The following is a 23,542-nucleotide window of genomic DNA, read 5'->3' on the forward strand; positions in this document are numbered from 1 at the left end:
ACCCTGTGGTGATCTTTAAGGTTGGTAGGAGTCAAGTGTCAGTGCTCACATCTTTTCCCAGCATTTCTCTCACCTTTTCAAACTGTAGATAACTAGGAGTAGGGCAGGACCATGTGCAGCGAAGAAGAAACAGGACAGCAGCATAAAGGTGAACTAGATCCATTAGAACTAGAGAACATTGCAAGCAGCAGCCACGAAGGCGGAATTAGGAACAGGCAACAGAGGCGTGTGCCTGGGGTTTTGGCTCCTGGAGTCAAGTGATGACATCAGAATGGTAGTTATTTTTAATTTTGTCCCCTAGGCTTCACAGCTACAATGCACCATAATGCTCTTCCTGAGCCATGACAGTGTATGATGAGTCCCATGGCCACGGGGCACCATGGGAGAAGTAGTCTGGCTTAAGAGCCCAGCAGGTAGAGAACTGGGCCACCATATATCCAAACTAGGGTTGTCAGTTTTGGTTGGACATATTCCTGGAGGTCTCCTCACATGACATAATCTTTAATTCCTGGAGACTTCAAGATAATCCTGGATGGTTGGCAACCCTAGTCCAAACTACAATTCCCAAGAAGGACGATGGTAGCATCTCCAAATTGTCAACTGAATTTCTCTGTTTTCAGGCATTAGGTTTTTGGACAAGTCATCGACATTTTCTGTGGAAAGCAAATACTTTTCATGAACATTTTTTAGTCAACACCCCATTTTTTGGGTAAAAAAAAAAAAAAAGTTTCCACAGATAATGTTTGACCAGCCCTGGTTGTTCACTATAAAATGGGTGGTGCTTTTCCAGTCGCAACCCCACCTCTTACCCCAGTAAAAGACACTGTCGTCGGGGTGATCTTCAAAATGGTTTACTGCTTAAAAGGACTTTAACCTGGGGGCAACTCAGGAAGTGTTTTGTCATTTATGGTAGTTGAAACCCCAGTTCCTTATTCCAGGATAATTTGCAAAATACAACTGTGTGTGTGTGTTTGGTGGGGAAAGGGGGACATGGGCCGCTATTTTATGCAAAGAAAAATACTTCAGGTCAGAAAATGACACGTCTCAGCTATTTCAGAATAGGGGAGAGGCTGCAGGGATGTGTCAAGAAGAATTTTGACCAAGAAGAATTTTGTTCTCACAGCTAGTGTTCATTTAAATAATGAATTAGTAATAAAATTGTAACAAATCAACCACGCTTATTCTGGTGAAATTTCTAAAAAAGTCTTACACTAATGACTTCTTTAAAATGTTTGGTCTGTGAATAAGGAACTGGGACAAGGCAAATGACTTCAGCCTTGTGTGTTAGTTTCTTTTAAAATGCAGTTAGCCCTTCATTGCTCATGTTCTAGAGCAGTGGTTCTCAAACTTTTATACTGGTGCCCCCTTTCTCATAGCAAGCCTCTGAGTGCAACCCCCCTAATAAATTAAAAACACTTTTTAATGTATTTAACACCATTATACATGCTGGAGGCAAAGCGGTGTTTGGGGTGGAGGCCCCAGGTAATAACCTCATGTCCCCGAGGGGACCCAATTTGAGAACCCCTGTTCTAGAGGTCATAGGGGTGGCACATTATTATTCACTCCTCCGCAAGGTGGAGGCACTGTGCACTGAGAATCCAGTTTTGCTCTTTGACCAGTAATCTAAGGCACCACGGGCCATCAGCCCAGGAGCAGGAAGAATGGCCCTGGTGAGACAGCCACATGGGAGGGAGGAGAAAATAGACTGTACCATACTGGGGAATCAGAGTGCTCCAGGAGGGAGCTACACCGCTGTGCCTGTGCAGTCTGAACCCACGGACGCGTCAGCATGCCTGCAGCCAGTGGCCAGTTGCAATGGAACACAGATTCTGCCTCCTGGCCCAGAGGACATTGACCATGATGTTTGTGCGTCCTGCTCCCAGCATTGTCTCCAGCCCCAAATTATTTTTGTACCTCTTCTCTGCATCCTTTCCAATTCTTCAGCTTCCTTTTTAAAATGCACACACCAGAACTGTACCCAGTATTCCAGCATCAGTCTCACCAATGCCATATACACAGGTAAAAAATCACCTTCCGACTTACCACTCTCCTGTATCACATCCAAAGATGGCAGATCAGCCCTTTTTGCCACAACCCCCCTACAACCTAAACCTTTTCCGAGTCACTGCTTCCCAGGACAGTCCCCCATTCTGTACTGATGGCCTGTATCCCTTATTACTAGATTATCACTCTGCCTTTGGCTCTGTACGACTGCCCTGTCCTCATCATTTATCACTCTGCTACTCTGTCATCTGAAAATTTTATCAGCAGTGATTTTATTTACTTTGAGATCACGGATGAAATGCTGAAGTGTTGGGCCTCGTACTGATTCCTGCAGAACTCCACTAAGAGCACCCCAGTTGTGACCCCACTGATGACTACTTGTTGAGATCAGTCAGCTAGCCAGCTCTTAATCCGTATAACATAGGCTTTAATATGGTATAGCACCCATTTTAATCAGAATCTCCTACACTACAAACTCATTTTACCATAATCTGCGTTATATCTACAGTTACCTGTATCAGCCAAACTCAATCTCAGCAAAGAATGAAATCAGGTTTGTTTGACAAGTCCTATTTTCCATCAAATTATGTTGACTGGCATTAACAGGATTTCTATCCTTTCGCTATCAATATCAGCTTTTCCATTAGTTCACCCAGGATTGCTATCGGGTTAATAGGCCTATAGTTACCCAGGTAGCAGGACATGGTTGTGCAGGGACTTCTCTTAGAGTCCCCAAGGGTCAGATTCTCATATGTATGTAGACTCTAGTGGGATTTTCATAAAAATCTGGCCCAGTGGGTCTCAGGACACTGAGTCGAAATTCCTGACTCACTTTTCTGGGCCCAGTAACAGCTCAACTCAGCATTGTGAGCTAATAGATAGTATAACATGGCTGTTGCTAATCTGGTCCAACTGCAGGAACCCACTCAAGGCTATACTTGGAAGAAGTCGCCCTGCTACAAGGAAGTACCCAAGGAAATCCAGTTTGCTAAGCTACATTTTCTTTCTCCTAGGATTCAGCAATTTCTTTTCTGTGCTAGAAAAAGACCCAACAGCAAGGGACCCACCCTCCTCCCCCCACGAGAGACAGGTGGGCAGAGGTTTGGTTTTAGGAAGGGGCAGAAGGCTAGGAAGCATCAGCTATTATGATGATGGAGAAGCTATGTCACGGCAAGAGATGAGCAAAGGGCATTTGTAAGCTTTACTGAATAATTTGGAACAACAAAATACATTTGAGGAAATCTTAACTCAAACCAGAGGCTGCACGGTCTAATGAACAGAGCACAAGACTGGAGCACAGGAGATGTGAGTTTAACTCCTGCTGTGCCACTCACTTTCTGGGTGACTTCCCTTCTTTGTGTCACTATTTCCCCATCTACCTTTTATCTGTCCTGTCTATTTTGACTGTAAACTTTTCAGGGCATGAACAGTCTCCTACTTAAAAAGGTACAAGCACTGCATTTCCTATCCCCTTCCTCATTCTTGCTATCATCTCTGCTTTTCCCAATCCCCACACACACCTCCCTCCCTCAACTCCATACATGAGAAACACTTTTGGGAAAGACGACTTTGGTGAGGAGATGGGAGTAAAAAAGATCCCACGAGCCTTCTACTGTAACTGATTTTATTAAAAATAAAGCAATAGAACTGTGCCTGAAATCACAGACTTGTTATTCCATTTTATTTCAACAAAAAATAAAAAAATCAACTAACTGGATGCAAGTTAACAGCTTCCTAGATGGAGTTTAGGGATCCAAACAAGTTCATTTTTCACACAGACAGGTTCAGTAAGATTGACAGCCATAGCACTGTGTTATTTTAGAGGTAGCTCCAGAACAAAGAAATCTGTTTGCACTTAATACTTCTTACAAAAATGGAGTATGATGCAATTTCTGGACACAAGACAAGGGCTGTACCAGCACAAATAGAGATATGCCGCCACATGGGAGCATTACATGACTTGAAATCAATCAGAAGGACTAACCATTTTCCATACTTCCAGCTAGGCCATTGCTCTCACAAAGTCAAATATGCTTAAATGAAATTTTTAGATCCATTCGGTATGTGAAGTCTGCCTTTTGCATCTTGTTTATTAACAGAAAGGCAGCCACAATCCTTTGTGTTTCCATGTATCCAGTCTTTGTAGCTCTTCTGTATTCATATATTATCCAATTTCTTTAAGATATATGGAGCTGAAAAAGAATGTACAATCAAGATATAGATTTTTAGTTCAACTACACAGGATTACAAGTTGTTTTAGGCATACAATTTACTCTGCCTATCTCAAGGAAAAAACTAAACTTGCTGTTTGTCCACAAATTGATGATCTCCCATTGAGCAAAGCAAGAACCTGAGCAACACCTGAGCAAGAACCTCAAGCAAGGTCTTGAAAAGTGACCTGCAAAGAAAACAAAATGGGTGCTTGCACCCCATCCTCCCTCCCCCCCCAGCTGGCTTCCTATGGTGTATGAAGGAGGCTCAGAAGTTAGGAGGATTTTGCTTGCTTTTTACATTATAAATTCAGATCTACTACACTAACTAGACTGCTTTCTGGAAGAGTTGGCAGGATGAAGAAATTAGAGTGCCAAGGAAGTTAGACTTGGGCCTTCTGTACATTAGAAAGGGTCTGGAAGTACAGCTATACTGGCAAACCCTCCTAGTGCAGATGCAGTTTACACTAGCAAAAATGTGCTTTTGCTTGTCTAGCTCATACCAGTTCCATGAACAAAATAAACCACACCAGCAAACGCAATTTTTGCAGTATAAAAAGGTCATAAAAAACCCACAAAGCAAGTTTCTAGTGCAGATCAGACCTGCATGAAGAATAATTTTTATTGAGATTGTTAGTAGATTTGTTAACACCTGTTTAACTTAGTTTGCAGGAAATCTGTCAGTTTCAACATTGCTCTAATTGACATGTTATTTTTAGGGCTTAAAAAAACCCAACAAGCAAAAACATCAATCCATTCAGGCTCTTGTACATGATAAAGCAGCAGACACCGGGATCAACCTAGTTTTCCCTTTGCAAGTCATCTGTAAAGAGGATAGTAGCGTGTCTTCCTGTAAGAATGTTCCTTTACCCATCTAATGACATGTATGGTGAATATTTAAAGGATCCTAACTCAATGAATTACTCGTACACACCAATGCTTTTACATGAACATAGAATGCACACAGCAAAACAGTATTATGTTGCTGCGTTTTCTTGCCTTTGTAGTAAACTATATGTCAGTCTCACTTTGCTTTGCTGACAAGGGGTAATTATTCCATTACTTGACAAATGCAACACACTATAATGGACAGGAATGCCCTCAGGTAACTTTTGGTGTGCCTCCCTCTTACTCTTAGCTTTTTTCTTTTTTAAGGGTGATCGATACCTTAATGGCTTGAGGGCCTGCAGAAGTACAAGTTCAGTGTTACAACTTATAACGTCACATTTTAAGGAGCTGAGTAGAAGGTTTACTTTGAAGACGGAACTAGTGTTAGAGGACCCAGAATTTAAGAAGCTATTCTGAGGTCTGACAGCCAAAGAGCTGCACCAGGAGACAGTCACCCCGGACACGTTTACTGAGAGAGGCGTGGGGCAGAGAGATCCAGGAGAACGACCCTTGTAAAACGAACGTGAGCCGCTCCCCGTCCGTGTCGGGCCCGGCGAACGATTCGCTGCAGCGACAGGCTCCAAGCCCCGCGGGGCAGCGCGGCCTCGGGGCCGCACACGGGGGGCCCTTAGTTTTTTCTCCCTTTTCAGGCTTTAAAACTTGACTCCTGAGCCGCACATGCGAAAAGCCGGGAGACTTTTCCCCGACGCCCTGTTTCCGCTACCGCCAGGCGCGCCCTTTGCCGGGGGCAGGAGGTCTCCGGCCGGCCCAAGGCGGCTTGGGGCTTTTGCGGCGGGCTGCCCAGCCGGCTGCACCGCAGCGTCCCCGCAGCGTCCCCAGCTGGGGTGCAGCGGGCCGCGGGCTGCCTGCACGGCCATCAGCAGGGGCCGCGGCACCAGCACGGGCCCCGGCGAGCAGCCCAGCGCCCCGGCGCTGCCGCCCCGCCCCCGGCGCTGCTGCTGCTGCCCGCTGCCCGCTGCCCGCCCGAGGGTTCCCCGCGCCTGCCGGCTCCGCGCTGCGCCCCACGGGCGGGCACGGCACGTGCGGAGCGCGCCCCGAGCGCCGGCCGGGTCACGGGCGGGGGGGGGGAGGGAGGAGGAGGAGGGGGCAGCGCGCGCCCACGTGGGGGCGGGCGGCTGGTGGCGAGGCCCTGGGGGAGGGGAAGGGCCAGCGCGCGCCCCGCCCGCCACTCACTGATCCGCAGCAGCGCCACGTAGATGAGGAAGGTGCGGACCGAGCTGAGAACATCCTGCCGCATCTTCCGCTTCAGCTCCTCCGGGTCCATCTTGGGCCCCAGCCCCTCGATCCGGAACATGGCGGCGGCCAGGCAGCTCGGGCTTTGTGGTGGCCGGGACTGCGGCGGGCGCTGCTGCCCCGCTCCGCCCTCTGGCCCCGCCCGCGCTACGGCGCCTCAGCAGGGACCTTCCCGGTCACAACCCCTTCACCGTCACTCCGCGCAGGGGCGGAGGAAAGGCCGGGAGCGCGTCACGTGACGACGGAGCGGCGTGGCGCCCCTGGAGCCGTCGCGGGAGCATGCGCGGGAGCCGCACTGAAGCCCGGCTGCCCTGGGTGGGGGTAGGGCAGGGGGCGCTGTGCACCTGGCGGCTCTGTGGGCGCGGCAGGGCGGGGGCGGGTCTGGCCGGCCGGCCGGCGGCTGTGTGGGTTCAAAGCCAGAGGGGACCACTGTGAGCCTCTAGTCTGAGCCCCGGCCCAGCGCAGGCCCCACAGTCGCGCCTAGCGGGGCGTTGTGCCAGCCAAGGCACTAACAAGCTTCAACGGGCCTTTATTTGCGAAGTGGAAACCTCCTCCCCAAGCTGCTGCTGCTGCTGCACCCTGGGTAGCTCTCTCCCGGCCGCTCAGCTCCTCTTCCTGTTCCCTGGCCTTTCAGGCTCCCGACAGCCGGGGCTCCCAAGGCTAATAATTACAAGCAACATCTAAACACCACGTTCCCGCCTCGCTTAAGAAACCCTCCCAATTAAAATGAACATTATTGTTCTCACCACAGGAACAAATATGAAAGAAGACGCTATACTGTTGGCAGAACTATTACACTGAAAACGGCGTCGATACTACATAACGTAGCCTCTAGTCCAGACAGGTGGCCGTCTGGGTCTGACAGACCGTCTCTCAAGCCCCGGTTCCAGTGCGATGTCTTGTGTTGGTGCTACGGTGAAGTCATCCAATGCAGACTGGGTGTTGGCATCATCTCCTCATAGGCAGGTGCAAGATAAGAAGCATTCCATACCCACCCATCCGAAAGTCGATAGGTCCCTTCTTCTCTATGATTTTAAGAGGAGCTGTGAATTTATGGTCCCCTTTGCGTAAAATTCCAGGTTTTCATATTCTAACGAAGGAACCACTCAAACTTTGGTTCCTTAGCACCCCGCCACTTATCTGTGAAAGCCTTAGACTTTGCTTGGTTCTGTTCAACTGTTTTTCCCACAGCATCCTCATTTGGGGCACCAGGTCATGCATTTAACAATCCAGCAATGTTCAGTTTAGTATTCATCTGTTTCCCATGCAGTAACTCTGCGGGTGATCTTTGTGTTGTGGCATGTCGTGGAGCCCAGTATGCTTGCAAGAAATCAGTAGTGAAGGGTATCCACAATCGCCCTTCCAGTTTAGCCGTTTGCAAACTCTCTTTCAAACTTCTGTTAAATCATTCGATTTCCCCATTGGCTTGAGGGTAATATAGGGATGACCTTCTGTGTAAAATGTTCCTCTGTGCTAGAAAAGTTTCAAACTCCAGGGAAGTAAATTGTCTACCATTATCTGAAACCAGTTCTTTGGGGTTACCTTCCCTGTTAAAAACTGAAGAGAGGAACTTAATTACTGTAGCAGAAGAGATTTGTGATGTAAACGCTACCTAAGGCCATTTACTGAAATAGTCTATTAAAGTGATGGCATAACGGCAGTCAATTGGAGCAGTATCAAAGGGTTCTACAATGTCAATCGCCACTTTTTCCCATGCAGATTCAAGAAGAGAAACGGGCTGTAATGGAGGGGTACATGTCACTGCTGTCTTATCATGCATTTGGCAAGTGACACAGGATTTTATGAGTGCTTCAGTTTGAGAGTCCATCCCTGGCCACCAATACAGATCCCGTGTCGTCGTTTGGTTCGGACAATTCCTTGTTGAGAATCATGTGCCAGGTGTATGAGTTTTGACTGTAATTCTTCTGGCACAAGGAGCCGGTGTGTACCTTGTAGCACACAGCCATCAAACAAAGAAAGTTCATCCTGAACTCTAAAATAAGGCAGCAAAACTGGGTCAAGGTTTTTAGGGTGACTGGGCCATCTCTTTGTCAGAAATTCCCGTAGTTTTTATTGAATTGGACACGCTGAACAAGCAGCTTGAAATTGTTCTCTTGTAACTGCAGTGAGAGTGCTTGTAATAAGCACAACCACTACATCCTCATCCTCCAGTGGACCATCTGGTGAAAGCAAAGGCAGGCGAGAAAGTTTCCAGGTTTATATTCCAGTTCATAATTGAAAGAGAGTAGTCTTGCAGACCATCGAGCAGTACAGTATCCTGCTCTTCCCAGGCCTTTCGTGGTGAGCAATGTCGTCAAAGGGCTGTGGTCTGTGAGCAACTTGAACGTGCGGCCCCACAGGTAAGTTCTCCATTTTTCAGTAGCCCAGACACAAGCAAGTGCTTCTGTTTCGACTGTAGAATATTTTCTCTCAGCATTACTTAGTGTCCTTGAAGCAAATGCAACAGTCCTCTCTGTGTTGTCCTCATGCAGTTGTGTGAGAACAGCCCCAAGTCCATAATCAGAAGCATCAGTAGTTACAATTGTGGGCAATGCAGGACTGAATAGTGCAAGTACTGGACTATGTACAATCAAGTCTTTCACCGTTTCGAAACTAGCTTGTGCATCTGTTGTCCACACTAAGGTTGAACTTCTCCATAGTAATTCCCGTAACGGTTCAATCACAGAAGCATAATTGGGAATGAATTTTGCATACCAGGAGGTAAGACCCAAGAAGGTACGTAAGGTTTGCAAATCTGTTGGAGGAGGAGCATTTGAAATTGCCAGGATATGATCTGGATCAGGTTTTAGTACAGCCTGTGAAATTGTATGCCCCAGAAAGGAGAGTTCAGTTTGTCTAAATTTGCATTTGGACCTATTAAGCTGGAGGCCTGCTGTGCTGATGCAGTTTAGTACAGACTGCAGGTTATTGTCATGCTCTTCAGACATATTTCCAAACACGATAATATCATCCAGATAGCACTGAACTCCATGTTGATTCTTCAGAATCAATGACATCATTTTTTGGAAGGCACTTGGGGCAGATGCGAGACCGTATGGAACACGTTTAAAACGAAATAGTCCCTCGTGTGTAATAAATGCAAGGTAAATAAATGCAACGTAACCTGGTGGTATGCGCTCTGCAAATCAAGAATAGAAAACATCTTTGCTCCGTGGAGTTCTGCAAATACTTCTTCTATGTGAGGAAGAGGATGGCAGTAAATCACAATAGTTTGATTTGGTTCCCTTAAGTCCACACAAAGGTGAATGCCTCCACCCTTCTTCTGCGTCACTACAATAGGTGAAACCCAATCCGAGGAGTCGATCTCTTCAATAATGTCCTTTTAAACAAGTTTTCTAAATTCCTCTGAAACAGCTTCCCTGACTGAAAATGGTAAGTGCCGTAACTTCTGTCCTACAGGCATCATGTTATTCCGCATTTTAACTTTATACAGAAACCCATAAGCACAGCCAAGTTTCTCCTCAACCTGGTGTTGGGTCCCAGCTGAAACTGTTGTGTGTACCGCAAGAGTGCTTTGCTGAGGAAGATCAATTCATCCATTAACTATCCTGAGATTTAAAGCAGCCAATAAATCTCTGTCAAGGATAGGAGTGCCTTTGTGGACAATGTAGAACTCTGCAGTTACACAGCAATCACCAAAAGTAACTATTACTGGCAGGTTTCAGAGTAGCAGCTGTGTTAGTCTGTATCCGCAAAAAGAAAAGGAGTACTTGCGGCACCTTAGAGACTAAGACATTTATCTGAGCATAAGCTTTCGTGGGCTACAGCTCACTTCATCAGATGCATTCAGTGGAAAATACAGTGGGGAGATTTATATACACAGAGAACATGAAACAATGGGTGTTATCATACACACTGTAAGGAGAGTGATCAGGTAAGGTGAGCTATTACCAGCAGGAGAGAAAAAAAACCTTTTGTAGTGATAATCAAGGTGGGCCATTTCCAGCAGTTGACAAGAACGTGTGAGGAACAGTAGGGGGGGGGGGAATAAACATGGGGAAATAGCTTTACTTTGTGTAATGACACATCCACTCCCAGACTTTATTCAAGCCTAAGTTAATGGTGTCCAGTTTGCAAATTAATTCCAATTCAGCAGTCTCTCATTGGAGTCTGTTTTTGAAGTTTTTTTGTTGAAGAATTGCCACTTTTAGGTCTGTAATCAAAGTGACCAGAGAGATTGAAGTGTTCTCCGACTGGTTTTTGAATGTTATAATTCTTGACATCTGATTTGTGTCCATTTATTCTTTTATGTAGAGACTATCCAGTTTGGCCAATGTACATGGCAGAGGGGCATTGCTGGCACATGATGGCATATATCACATTGGCAGATGTGCAGGTGAATGAGCCTCTGATAGTGTGGCTGATGTGATTAGGCCCTATGATGGTGTCCCCTGAATAGATATGTGGACACAGTTGGCAACGAGCTTTGTTGCAAGGATAGGTTCCTGGGGTAGTGGTTCTGTTGTGTGGTGCGTGGTTGCTGGTGAGTATTTGCTTCAGGCTGGGGGACTGTCTGTAAGCAAGGACTGGCCTGTCTCCCAAGATCTGTGAGAGTGATGGGTCATCCTTCAGGATAGGTTGTAAATCCTTGATGATGTGTTGGAGAGGTTTTAGTTGGGAGCTGAAGGTAATGGCTAGTGGCGTTCTGTTATTTTCTTTGTTGGGCCTGTCCTGTAGTAGGTAACTTCTGGGTACTCTTCTGGCTTTATCAATCTGTTTCTTCACTTTAGCAGGTGGGTATTGTAGTTGTAAGAATGCTTGATAGAGATCTTGTAGGTGTTTGTCTCTGTCTGAGGGGTTGGAGCAAATGCGGTTGTATCGTAGAGCTTGGCTGTAGACAATGGATCGTGTGGTGTGGTCTGGATGAAAGCTAGAGGCATGTAGGTAAGTATAGCGGTGAGTAGGTTTCTGGTATAGGGTGGTGTTTATGTGACCATCGCTTATTAGCACTGTAGTGTCCAGGAAGTAGATCTCTTGTGTGGACTGGTCCAGGCTGAGGTTGATGGTGGGATGGAAATTGTTGAAATCATGGTGGAATTCATCAAGGGCTTCTTTTCCATGGGTCCAGATGATGATGATGTCATCAATGTAGCGCAAGTAGAGTAGGGGCATTAGGGGACGAGAGCTGAGGAAGCGTTGTTCTAAGTCAGCCATGAACACGTTGGCATGCTGTGGGGCCATGCGGGTACCCATAGCAGTACCGCTGATTTGAAGGTATACATTGTCCCCAAATGTGAAATAGTTATGGGTGAGGACAAAGTCACAAATGGCAGGCAGCCATGTACTGGAATATGGTTTTTCAAATAGCACAACAAGTGAAGTTTGAGTTCAGTAAGAGGCACATCTTTAAAGAAATGCAGATAGATGGAATCAGGTAGTATAGATACTGCTGAGCCGACATTAGCTGAATAGAGTGTGGTTTGACTGAGGGTATGGCGGAAACATTTACAGTGCACTTTATCTGTTCTGGAATATGTGCAGTAGTGATTTTGTCCACGCTCAGCACAGTAACATCTGGTATTGTAACTGCATGCACCTGTTGATTGAACTGGCTGCTGCGACATACTTTAGCAAAATGTCCAAACTTTTTGCAATGACTGCACTGAGCTACTTTTGCTGTACATCCTGTGTAGCTTGCAAGGTGTTGTGGGGATCCACAGTGAAAACATGCTTTTACTGTATTTTGAATTTGCTGATTCAGTGGTTTTTCATTAGTTTTCCTCTTGCAATTGTGTGTCTGCAGTGGTAGAGAACTTTTCTGCAAAGGAGTAACAGCCTGGACTGTGCCACCTGTATCCATACTCATTATTTTGGCTTCAGCAGTAACTGACTTAATCTGAGTAGCAATGGTTATTGCTTTTTCTAGTGTAAGTTGTGGTTCTAGAAGTAAGCGTTCTCTTACATGAAGCATGGTTTTCTCAATGAGCTGGTCTCTAATCATCTCATCAGCCATACTCCTAAAGTTGCAAATTACAATCAGACTCCTCAGGGAAGCAATATACTGCATTATAGTTTCCCCTGGTTTCTGCTCACGCTGGCGAAATCTGTAGTGATTAGCTACTACATTCACTTTTGGCACAAACATTTTTTATTGCAGTGAGTGCAGTCTCATATTTATCATCGGCAAGGGGAAAAGTGTAAAATATACGCTGCCCTTCTGCTCCAAGGCAGTGGATTAGCAGAGCATGCTTTCTTACTTCAGAAATCTCTGTAGCACTGATTGCAAGCAGATAAGTCTCAAACATATGGATCCAGGCAGTAAAAGCAATTGGAGGCTCACCTGGGATTTGCAGAAAGGGTGCAGGTGGGTTCAGAGGCAGAAGATCCATCCTCGTCGCCAAAATGTTGTATCAACCAGGCAAGGTACTAACAAGCTTCAACAGGACTTTATTTTCTAAGTGGAAACCTCTTTACCAAGCTGCTGCTGCACCCTCTGTAACTTTCTCCCAGCCTCTCAACTCCTCCCCCTCCTTCCTGTTTCCTGTCCTTTCAGACTCCCAACAGCCAGTGCTCCCAATTCTAATAATTACAAGCAACATCTAAACACCACACGTGGCGCTTTCAGGACCTCGTCCGCGATAAAACCAGACAATCGCTACACTCTGGAAGGAACTCACACAGGAAAGTGATAGAAGACAAAGACACCCTGTCACCTGTGGGAGAACACTTTTCACAGTATCTGACCCCTCAGTCCTCATCCCCAGAGGAAACCTGCACAACAAAAGACGAGCCTGGGAGCTTAAATTCAGAACTTTGCTAGGCACAGAAAATCATGGTCTTAACAAAGTAACTGGATTTGTGGCTTATTGCAACAACCTGTAACCCACTAACCCCCCTTTTGTCTCCCCCTTTTGTCCTATGACTGCAGAGGTGTTAACAGGCCACTCTACCTTGAATGGTCTCTTATAGCAGTGGTTCTCAGCCAGGGGTACACATACCCCTGGGAGTACTCAGAGGTCTTCCAGGGGGTACGTCAACTCATCAAGATATTTGCCTACTTTTACAACAGGGTACATAAAAAGCACTAGCAAAGTCAGTACAAATTAAAATTTCATACAGACAGCGACTTGTTTATCCTGCTCTATATACTATCCACTGAAATATAAGTACAATATTTATATTCCGATCGATTTATTTTATAATTATATGATACAAATTAGAAAGTAAGCAATTTTTCAGAATTAGCGTGCTGTGACACTTTTGTATTTTTATGTCTGATTTTGTAAGGAAGTAGTTTTTAAGTGAGGTGAAACTTGGGGTATGCAAGACAAATCAGACTTATGCTAAACAATCTGTTCCACGCTATATTCAGCTGTGATGCTTGGAGTGCCTTTCCCAGACCTGAAGAAGAGCTCTGTGTAAACTCAAAAGCTTGTCTCTTTCATCAACAGAAGTTGGTGGGCTAGGTAATATTTTTTATTGGACCTTGCCTTTCTGATAGTCCAAGTGTTTCGTTCCTATTCCCATTGTATTAAGCTCATCCGTGAGGCCATGGCAGCTTCCCTGCCCACCTTGAAAAATAGGAACAGCAATAAGAAGCGCTAGCTAGCAAAGTGGAGCACAAGTACTTTTCAGGGACGATGACAAGTAACAGACCAGGTTTTGACATCTGCTTCTGTGTCCTCCATAAACCAACAAAGTCACAAGATAAGTGAAAAGAGAGTCGCAGCCAACCTAGCTGTAATGTGTGGCAAGCATTCAGGGTGAACAGTACTCTAGAGTCTACAAGACATGAGAGTATCTTGTGAATTAAGACTCTGGAGTGAGTGTTATGATTTTATTTTATATGTAACCATTTGCTTCCGATACTTCCACTTGCTACTACTCAAATTCTTGTGCTTTGTAAAATGAACTTACGCTGATCTCACTATAAACATATCTAAGTGCTAATCTCACCATAAACATATCTAAGAACGATGATCTGAGGTGGACCAGCTAAGCTGGGATGCCCTGTTTCTTTGGGAGCAGCAAATCTGTGAATACTTTGGGTGTGCAGTGGGCCAGGGGCTGGACACTCAGGGAGATGCTTGAGGGTTGGAGTGGGCCTATCACTAGCCTGCAGAGTGACAACAGGGCCTGCAAGGCCTAGAGGACAGGGCTTATGTTGCCCGTGGCCGGTGGAGTTGGGGAGCTGACTCCTGGCAGGCACACACAAGGCTCCCTCATGCTAAGGGCAGGTTGTAGTGACGCGACTCACAAACCTGGGTACCACCAGGAAGCATCACACTATCAAATAGAAAACATGAGTGAGAGAAGGTGAATAAAAGATGTGGAAAAGGACGGGAGGGAAAACAGGCATACAAGGTTGGGCGACTCCATTACCTAGGAGGCTCCAACAATAATCAGCTGGGAGCCACTTGTCCCTTGGTGATCCTAGTAACTACTCCTTTAGCTGTCAGAATGTGGACATCACCAGCACCCACCCCAGGGCCACTCATCAGATATGGGCCTTGGAACTGTATGGCATGGCTGAGCAGTGTGGCAGAAGGCCTGGGCGTTACCTCACCAAGGCAGCCTGTCTTGGAAGGGTGCACTAACATGATTAATTAATCGTTCGTCATGTGTGGGTTCTGGCCTAAAGGCAGCAGCACTGTCATACTAAATTCAATATTCATCTTCATTCTTAAGATGAAATCAATAGAGGTGGTGGTTTCTTCTTTCTAATTAGCTCTGTGTTCCATCCCATGGAGGATCACAATCAGCTCTGGAGTGGATTCAAGGCAGTAATTCACCTCAGGGGCTCAAGCAGCTTTCTCATTGCTTATGATATCAGCAGTTTTCACAGAGCCTAGAGAGTAAATTCAGCTGCATGTTCACACCGGTGCAATTAGTTGTTATCTATTATTCATTCTCACTCCTGGGGCTGGCAGGGCCTGGGAATGCTGCAGAGGCAAAGCACTGAGCCCCAGGGAGTTAGGGGAACATATCACTTCTCCGGTGGATGCATCAAATCATATTCAGAGGAGGCTGCCTCTTCTGCTTAATTGGAAGTGTGGGTCAACATGGCATTGAGCTGTTCGAGAAGTGGGCAAATGGGTTTGGGGGTCCTTTTCTTTGGACTAAATATGACATTTTAATATTTCATTTTTAAACTCCTTAACCTTTATTATGGCCTAGTGGTCAGAGCACTAGATTGTCACACAGGAGGCCTGAGGACTCTTCCCAGCTCTGCTACTGGCCAGCTGGGTGACCTTGCACAAATCACTTCACCTGTCGCAGCCTCAGTTTCCCCCTCTGTAAAATGGGAATAATGATACCTTCTTTGGGAAATGCTTTGAGATCTACTGATGAAAGTGCTATAGAACAGCTAAGGATATTATTTATTCTGTTTCCCTTTGTAGCCCAATCTTTTAGTGGTTATTGATCATTAATTTCCAATTGATACTAATTTAAAGAGCTGGGAGATTGTAGGATTCTAGTCCAAGAATCAGGCACAACAAAAACCAAGGTGATCTAGTTCAATATCTGGTTGGGAACTCCGATGTATACAACAAAGACACACTGAGGGCAAAGCAACTTTTATTAACACAATTAGAAAAGACACCAAAGCACCAAATCACATAAAAAGAGAAAAAACAGAGTTCAGGAGATGTCTCGTACTGTTCCTCACCCAGATACTGACACCCTACCTTAGGGATCTGGAAGTCATAGACAAAATAGCTGCTCTGTCCCTGGCATGCTGATGACTATGATGTTCCAGATCCAGATCGACCAACAACGATCTCCTTTACATGGTGGTCTGGCCTATTGGCTTACGGGCTTACGGGCTGTCATGAATATTCATTCAGCCTCCCTTGTCCATATCCAACTTCCTCACCCTAATAACGTTGGGGTGCCTTTTATCCCATAGGTTAGTATATTAATGATTTTAGCTTATTACCACATACGTCAGTTTGTTGCCAGGGCAAATTTGTGGTTAAGCATCTGCCCACAATCTATCCTAAAATATCCAAGCCTAGTATCAGTTCAGTGTTCCTGCCTGTCAAGGTTCCTTCCCCACTCTGAACTCTAGGGTACAGATGTGGGGACCTGCATGAAAGACCCCCTAAGTTTATTCTTACCAGCTTAGGTTAAAAACTTCCCCAAGGTACAAACTTTGCCTTGTCATTGAACCATATGCTGCCACCACCAAGCATCTTAAACAAAGAAGAGGGAAAGTGACCCCTTGGAGATGTCTTCCCCCAGAATATCCCCCCAAGCCCTACCCCCCCTTTCTTGGGGAAGGCTTGATAAGAATCCTCACCAATTGGTACAGGTGAACACAGACCCAAACCCTTGGATCTTAAGAACAATGAAAAATCAATCAGGTTCTTAAAAGAAGAATTTTAATTAAAGAAAAGGTAAAAGAATCACCTTTGTAAAATCAGGATGGTAAATACCTTACAGGGTAATCAGATTCAAAACATAGAGAATCCCTCTAGGCAAACCCTTAAGTTACAAAAAAGACACAAAAACAGGAATATACATTCCCTCCAGCACAGCTTATTTTACCAGCCATTAAACAAAAGAAAATCTAACACATTTTCTAGATAGATTACTTACTAACTTTACAGGAGTTGGAAGGCTTGCATTTCTGATCTGTTCCCAGCAAAAGAATCACACAGACAGACCAAACCCTTTGTTCCCTCCACCCCCACTCCGATTTGAAAGTATCTTGTCCCTTCATTGGTCATTTTGGATCAGGTGCCAGCGAGGTTACCTTTGCTTCTTCACCCTTTACAGGTGAAAGGGTTTTGCCTCTGGCCAGGAGGGATTTTATAGCACTGTATACAGAAAGGTGATTACCCTTCTCTTTATATTTATGACACTGCCATTACCTGGAATCATTATGGGCAAACTGCCCCCTTAAGCACACTGTTCCCAGTTCCCCAAAAGTCAAGGTATAACAGTTGAGCCATTTATCTATGCCATAGTTCACAAGCCTCAAAGCCTTATGCTAATGTATGCTAACTGCTTAAGCAAATGTTTTACAGGACACAGGCCTGTAGGTTCCTTGCGTCACTGCCAATCAGAATAAAATGCAAAGCTAGCTTTATCCGCTATACCTTTCAGGTGAGATTGGTGAAAGGCTGCTACTGTTGTGCTGGAAAGTGATCTACATCCGGCTTCTTCAAGAGCAAAGTCTTGCAATGCTATTTTTATAGTTAAAGGCTGCAGATTTTCACCATCTAATGAATAACTGCTGTAAAGAATGACCTTACATTTCCTTCCCGTCACTGGTCTCAGCTATGAACGGATCTTGTATAAGCAAGGGGGGGGAAGATTCCGGGGATTTTTTTTCTTCTGTCTAATTTAATATAAAATTATGTTGTAACGTAGTTTGTTGCTAGAGGAAATAGATACTGATGTCGCAAAGTGCTCTGTTACCAGTGCAGTCCCTAAAGAGCACTTTGTGGTCCATTTCATTGCTAGACAAGCAGTACAACTGCTACAGAGTTGCAGGCCCTGAAGCATGGACCAGTTTTAGCCCTAATGAAAGGTACAACTCCCAGTGACTTCAATAAGAGTTGCATCTGCTTCAGTGCTGAATTTAGATCATGCTGTATATAGCCTCTGTGGGTCCTAATCCAGTTTTACAACAAATACCCACAGCCACATATATTAATTTATAGCACATGTTGTTCATAGAAAGTGCCTGAAATAAGCAATGGGCTTGTCAAGGTTCCTCCCCCACTCTGAACTCTAGGGTACAGATGTGGGGACCTGCATGAAAAACCTCCTAAGCTTATCTTTACCAGCTTAGGTCAAAACTTCCCCAAGGTACAAAATATTCCACCCTTTGTCCTTGGATCGGCCACTACCACCACCAAACTAATACTGGTTACTGGGGAAGAGCTGTTTGGATGCGTCTTCCCCCCCAAAATACTTCCCAAAACCTTGCACCCCACTTCCTGGACAGGGTTTGGTAAAAAAGCCTCACCAATTTGCCTAGGTGACTACAGACCCAGACCCTTGGATCTTAAGAACAATGAACAATCCTCCCAACACTTGCACCCCCCTTTCCTGGGAAATGTTGGATAAAAAGCCTCACCAATTTGCATAGGTGACCACAGACCCAAACCCTTGGATCTGAGAACAATGAAAAAGCATTCAGTTTTCTTACAAGAAGACTTTTAATAAAAATAGAAGTAAATAGAAATAAAGAAATCCCCCCTGTAAAATCAGGATGGTAGATACCTTACAGGGTAACTAGATTCAAAAACATAGAGAACCCCTCTAGGCAAAACCTTCAGTTACAAAAAAGATACACAGACAGAAATAGTTATTCTATTCAGCACAGTTCTTTTCTCAGCCATTTAAAGAGATCATAATCTAACACGTACCTAGCTAGATTACTTACTAAAAGTTATAAGACTCCATTCCTGGTCTATCCCCGGCAAAGACAGAATATAGACAGACACACAGACCCTTTGTTTCTCTCCCTCCTCCCAGCTTTTGAAAGTATCTTGTCTCCTCACTGGTCATTTTGGTCAGGTGCCAGCGAGGTTACCTTTAGCTTCTTAACCCTTTACAGGTGAGAGGAGCTTTCCCCTGGCCAGGAGGGATTTCAAAGGGGTTTACCCTTCCCTTTATATTTATGACAGGGCTATTTCATTTTTAGCCACATTTTGGAGAAGCTGTAGTAAGGCCAGCTTCTGACTGGAAATACTACCCAGCTCTTAGTTTGTGCTTTTCAGCAGCTTGTTTTGCAGCTGGGGAAACTGAGGCCCAGGGCAGGGAAGTGACTTGACCAAGGTCATCCAACAGCTCAGTGGCAGAGCTATGGCTAGAACCCAGGTGTCCTGAGTCATAGTCTAGTGGCCTGTCTACTGGACCACACTGAAGTGTCTGGTGACTGCCTCCATCTCAGGGGTGGGGGGGTGAGGTATTCCAGCAGGGCACAAAGACCCCATGAGGGGGTGCAAGAATCAGTAGCCACGGAGTCCTTGCTGCAAGCGAGTAAGAAAAGCACAGACTGCCATCTGATTATTCTGAACCATCCTTGGTGCTGGCTAGAAATGGACCATCACCAGCTGCAGAAGCACATCCATGAACAGCATGTATGGGTGAACCGGAGCATGTTTCTGAATAAGCAAGACCTTTCCCATCTCTGGGGGGAGCTTGTGCTCTCACTGGGATGCAAGCCGCCTACAACAGCTCTGCGCACCTTATGCAAGAAAGCAGGGATTGCTTTATGGGAGCTGGCAATCCTGAATGCTACTATCCTGGATCAGCATTTGGCAATCCAAGCCATGCAGGCGTGTGATCAAAGTGCACAATGCCCCAGAGTTGCTGGAGCTTTTCCACACCTAGATTTGTCAGTCTGTGCTGAGGTTTACCCACATTGCCATTTTAGAGCCATCCGGCTACGTCAGCGGGGAAAGTGGCCGCTCTGTGGTGCTGCGAACCCTGGTGAATCAGAACAGCAGATTCCTCAATCTGCATAGACTGGCCTGGCAAAATGCCTGGATTCGGGCAGATCCCTGGGCTGATGAGCAGGGTCAGAATGGCCCAACCCAGAGCCACATCCTGGCCACCATTCATAGGTCCTCTCTCCCCGCTGCCATTCTGGTAGGCTTTGCCCAGTTACAGAGTAAAAGCCGTGTTAGTCTGTATTCGCAAAAAGAAAAGGAGTACTTGTGGCACCTTAGGGTATGTCTACACTATGGAATAAGGTCGAATTTATAGAAGTCGTTTTTTTAGAAATCGGTTTTATATATTCGAGTGTGTGTGTCCCCACAGAAAATGCTCTAAGTGCATTAAGTGCATTAACTCGACGGAGCGCTTCCACAGTACCGACGCTAGAGTCGACTTCCGGAGCGTTGCACTGTGGATAGCTATCCCACAGTTCCCGCAGTCTCCGCTGCCCATTGGAATTCTGGGTTGAGATCCCAATGCCTGATGGGGCTAAAACATTGTCGCGGGTGGTTCTGGGTACATATCGTCAGGCCCCCGTTCCCTCCCTCCCTCCGTGAAAGCAAGGGCAGACAATCATTTCGCGCCTTTTTTCCTGAGTTACCTGTGCAGACGCCATACCACGGCAAGCATGGAGCCCGCTCAGGTAACCGTCACCCTATGTCTCCTGGGTGCTGGCAGACACGGTACGGCATTGCTACACAGTAGCAGCAACCCCTTGCCTTGTGGCAGCAGACGGTACAGTACGACTGGTAGCCATCATCGTCATGTCCGAGGTGCTCCTGGCCACATCGGCTGGGAGCGCCTGGGCAGACATGGGCGCAGGGACTAAATTTGGAGTGACTTGACCAGGTCATTCTCTTTAGTCCTGCAGTCAGTCCTATTGAACCGTCTTATGGTGAGCGGGCAGGCAATACGGACTGCTAGCAGTCGTACTGTACCATCTTCTGCCGAGCAGCCATGAGATGTGGATGGCATGCAGTCCTTCTGCACCGTCTGCTGCCAGCCAAAGATGTAAAAGATAGATGGAGTGGATCAAAACAAGAAATAGACCAGATTTGTTTTGTACTCATTTGCTTCCCCCCCTCCCCTGTCTAGGGGACTCATTCTTCTAGGTCACACTGCAGTCACTCACAGAGAAGGTGCAGCGAGGTAAATCTAGCCATGTATCAATCAGAGGCCAGGCTAACCTTCTTGTTCCAATAAGGACAATAACTTAGGTGCACCATTTCTTATTGGAACCCTCCGTGAAGTCCTGCCTGAAATAATCCTTGATGTAAAGCCACCCCCTTTGTTGATTTTAGCTCCCTGAAGCCAACCCTGTAAGCCGTGTCCTCAGTCGCCCCTCCCGGCGTCAGAGCAACGGCAAACAATCGGGCATCTGAGAGTGCTGTCCAGAGCAGTCACAATGGAGCACTCTGATGGGGCTAAAACATTGTCACGGGTGGTTCTGGGTACGTATCGTCAGGCCCCCGTTCCCTCCCTCCCTCCGTGAAAGCAAGGGCAGACAATCATTTCACGCCTTTTTTCCTGAGTTACCTGTGCAGACGCCATACCACGGCAAGCATGGAGCCCGCTCAGGTAACCGTCACCCTATGTCTCCTGGGTGCTGGCAGACGCGGTACGGCTTTGCTGCACAGTAGCAGCAACCCATTGCCTTCTGGCAGCAGACGGTGCAATACGACTGGTAGTCGTCCTCGTCGTGTCCGAGGTGCTCCTGGCCACGTCGGCTGGGAGCGCCTGGGCAGATATGGGTGCAGGGACTAAATTTGGAGTGACTTGACCAGGTCATTCTCTTTAGTCCTGCAGTCAGTCCTATTGAACCGTCTTATGGTGAGCGGGCAGGCGATACGGACTGCTAGCAGTCGTACTGTACTGTACTGCTGCCAGACAGGCAAGAGATGAGGATTGCTAGTAGTCGTATTGTACCATCTTCTGCCAGGCAGGCAAGAGATGAGGATGGCTAGCAGTCGTACTGTACCATCTTCTGCCGAGCAGCCATGAGATGTGGATGGCATGCAGTCCTTCTGCACCGTCTGCTGCCAGCCAAAGATGTAAAAGATAGATGGAGTGGGTCAAAACAAGAAATAGACCAGATTTGTTTTGTACTCATTTGCCTCCTCCCCTGTCTAGGGGACTCATTCCTCTAGGTCACACTGCAGTCACTCACAGAGAAGGTGCAGCGAGGTAAATCTAGCCATGTATCAATCAGAGGCCAGGCTAACCTCCTTGTTCCAATAAGAACAATAACTTAGGTGCACCATTTCTTATTGGAACCCTCCGTGAAGTCCTGCCTGAAATACTCCTTGATGTACAGACACCCCCTTTGTTGATTTTAGCTCCCTGAAGCCATCCCTGTAAGCCGTGTTGTCAGTCGCCCCTCCCCCCGTCAGAGCAACGGCAGACAATCATTCCGCGCCTTTTTTCTGTGCAGACGCCATACCAAGGCAAGCATGGAGGCCGCTCAGCTCACTTTGGCAATTAGGAGCACATTAAACACCACACGCATTATCCAGCAGTATATGCAGCACCAGAACCTGGCAAAGCGATACCGGGCGAGGAGGCGACATCAGCGCGGTCACGTGAGTGATCAGGACATGGACACAGATTTCTCTGAAAGCATGGGCCCTGCCAATGCATGCATCATGGTGCTAATGGGGCAGGTTCATGCTGTGGAACGCCGATTCTGGGCTCGGGAAACAAGCACAGACTGGTGGGACCGCATAGTGTTGCAGGTCTGGGACGATTCCCAGTGGCTGCAAAACTTTCGCATGCGTAAGGGCACTTTCATGGAACTTTGTGACTTGCTTTCCCCTGCCCTGAGGCGCATGAATACCAAGATGAGAGCAGCCCTCACAGTTGAGAAGCGAGTGGCGATAGCCCTGTGGAAGCTTGCAACGCCAGACAGCTACCGGTCAGTTGGGAATCAATTTGGAGTGGGCAAATCTACTGTGGGGGGCTGCTGTGATGCAAGTAGCCCACGCAATCAAAGATCTGCTGATATCAAGGGTAGTGACCCTGGGAAATGTGCAGGTCATAGTGGATGGCTTTGCTGCAATGGGATTCCCTAACTGTGGTGGGGCTATAGACGGAACCCATATCCCTATGTTGGCACCGGAGCACCAAGCCGCCGAGTACATAAACCGCAAGGGGTACTTTTCGATAGTGCTGCAAGCTCTGGTGGATCACAAGGGACGTTTCACCAACATCAACGTGGGATGGCCGGGAAAGGTGCATGATGCTCGCATCTTCAGGAACTCTGGTCTGTTTCAAAAGCTGCAGGAAGGGACTTTATTCCCAGACCAGAAAATAACTTTGGGGATGTTGAAATGCCTATATGTATCCTTGGGGACCCAGCCTACCCCTTAATGCCATGGCTCATGAAGCCGTACACAGGCAGCCTGGACAGTAGTCAGGAGCTGTTCAACTACAGGCTGAGCAAGTGCAGAATGGTGGTAGAATGTGCATTTGGATGTTTAAAGGTGCGCTGGCGCAGTTTACTGACTCGCTTAGACCTCAGCGAAACCAATATTCCCACTGTTATTACTGCTTGCTGTGTGCTCCACAATATCTGTGAGAGTAAGGGGGAGACGTTTATGGTGGGGTGGGAGGTTGAGGCAAATCGCCTGGCTGCCGGTTACGCGCAGCCAGACACCAGGGCGGTTAGAAGAGCACAGGAGGGCGCGGTACGCAACAGAGAAGCTTTGAAAACCAGTTTCATGACTGGCCAGGCTACGGTGTGAAAGTTCTGTTTGTTTCTCCTTGATGAA

The 23,542-nt window shown here is 46.7% G+C and overlaps 1 protein-coding gene across 1 annotated transcript; it reads right to left on the minus strand.

Moving 5' to 3' along the window:
• Positions 1-3,796: 3,796 nt before the first annotated feature.
• On the minus strand, positions 3,797-6,557 carry TOMM5 (translocase of outer mitochondrial membrane 5). Its single transcript, XM_084627741.1, has 2 exons — positions 6,297-6,557; positions 3,797-4,196 (listed from the first exon to the last, which is right to left on the minus strand). The coding sequence occupies exons 1-2, from the start codon at positions 6,415-6,417 to the stop codon at positions 4,162-4,164; spliced, it is 156 nt and encodes a 51-aa protein (XP_084483867.1). The 5' UTR covers positions 6,418-6,557; the 3' UTR covers positions 3,797-4,161.
• Between the last annotated feature and the right edge of the window lie 16,985 nt (positions 6,558-23,542).

This window comes from Lepidochelys olivacea, assembly GCF_965140295.1.
Source record: "Lepidochelys olivacea isolate rLepOli2 genome assembly, chromosome: 5".
Taxonomy (NCBI): domain Eukaryota; kingdom Metazoa; phylum Chordata; order Testudines; family Cheloniidae; genus Lepidochelys; species Lepidochelys olivacea.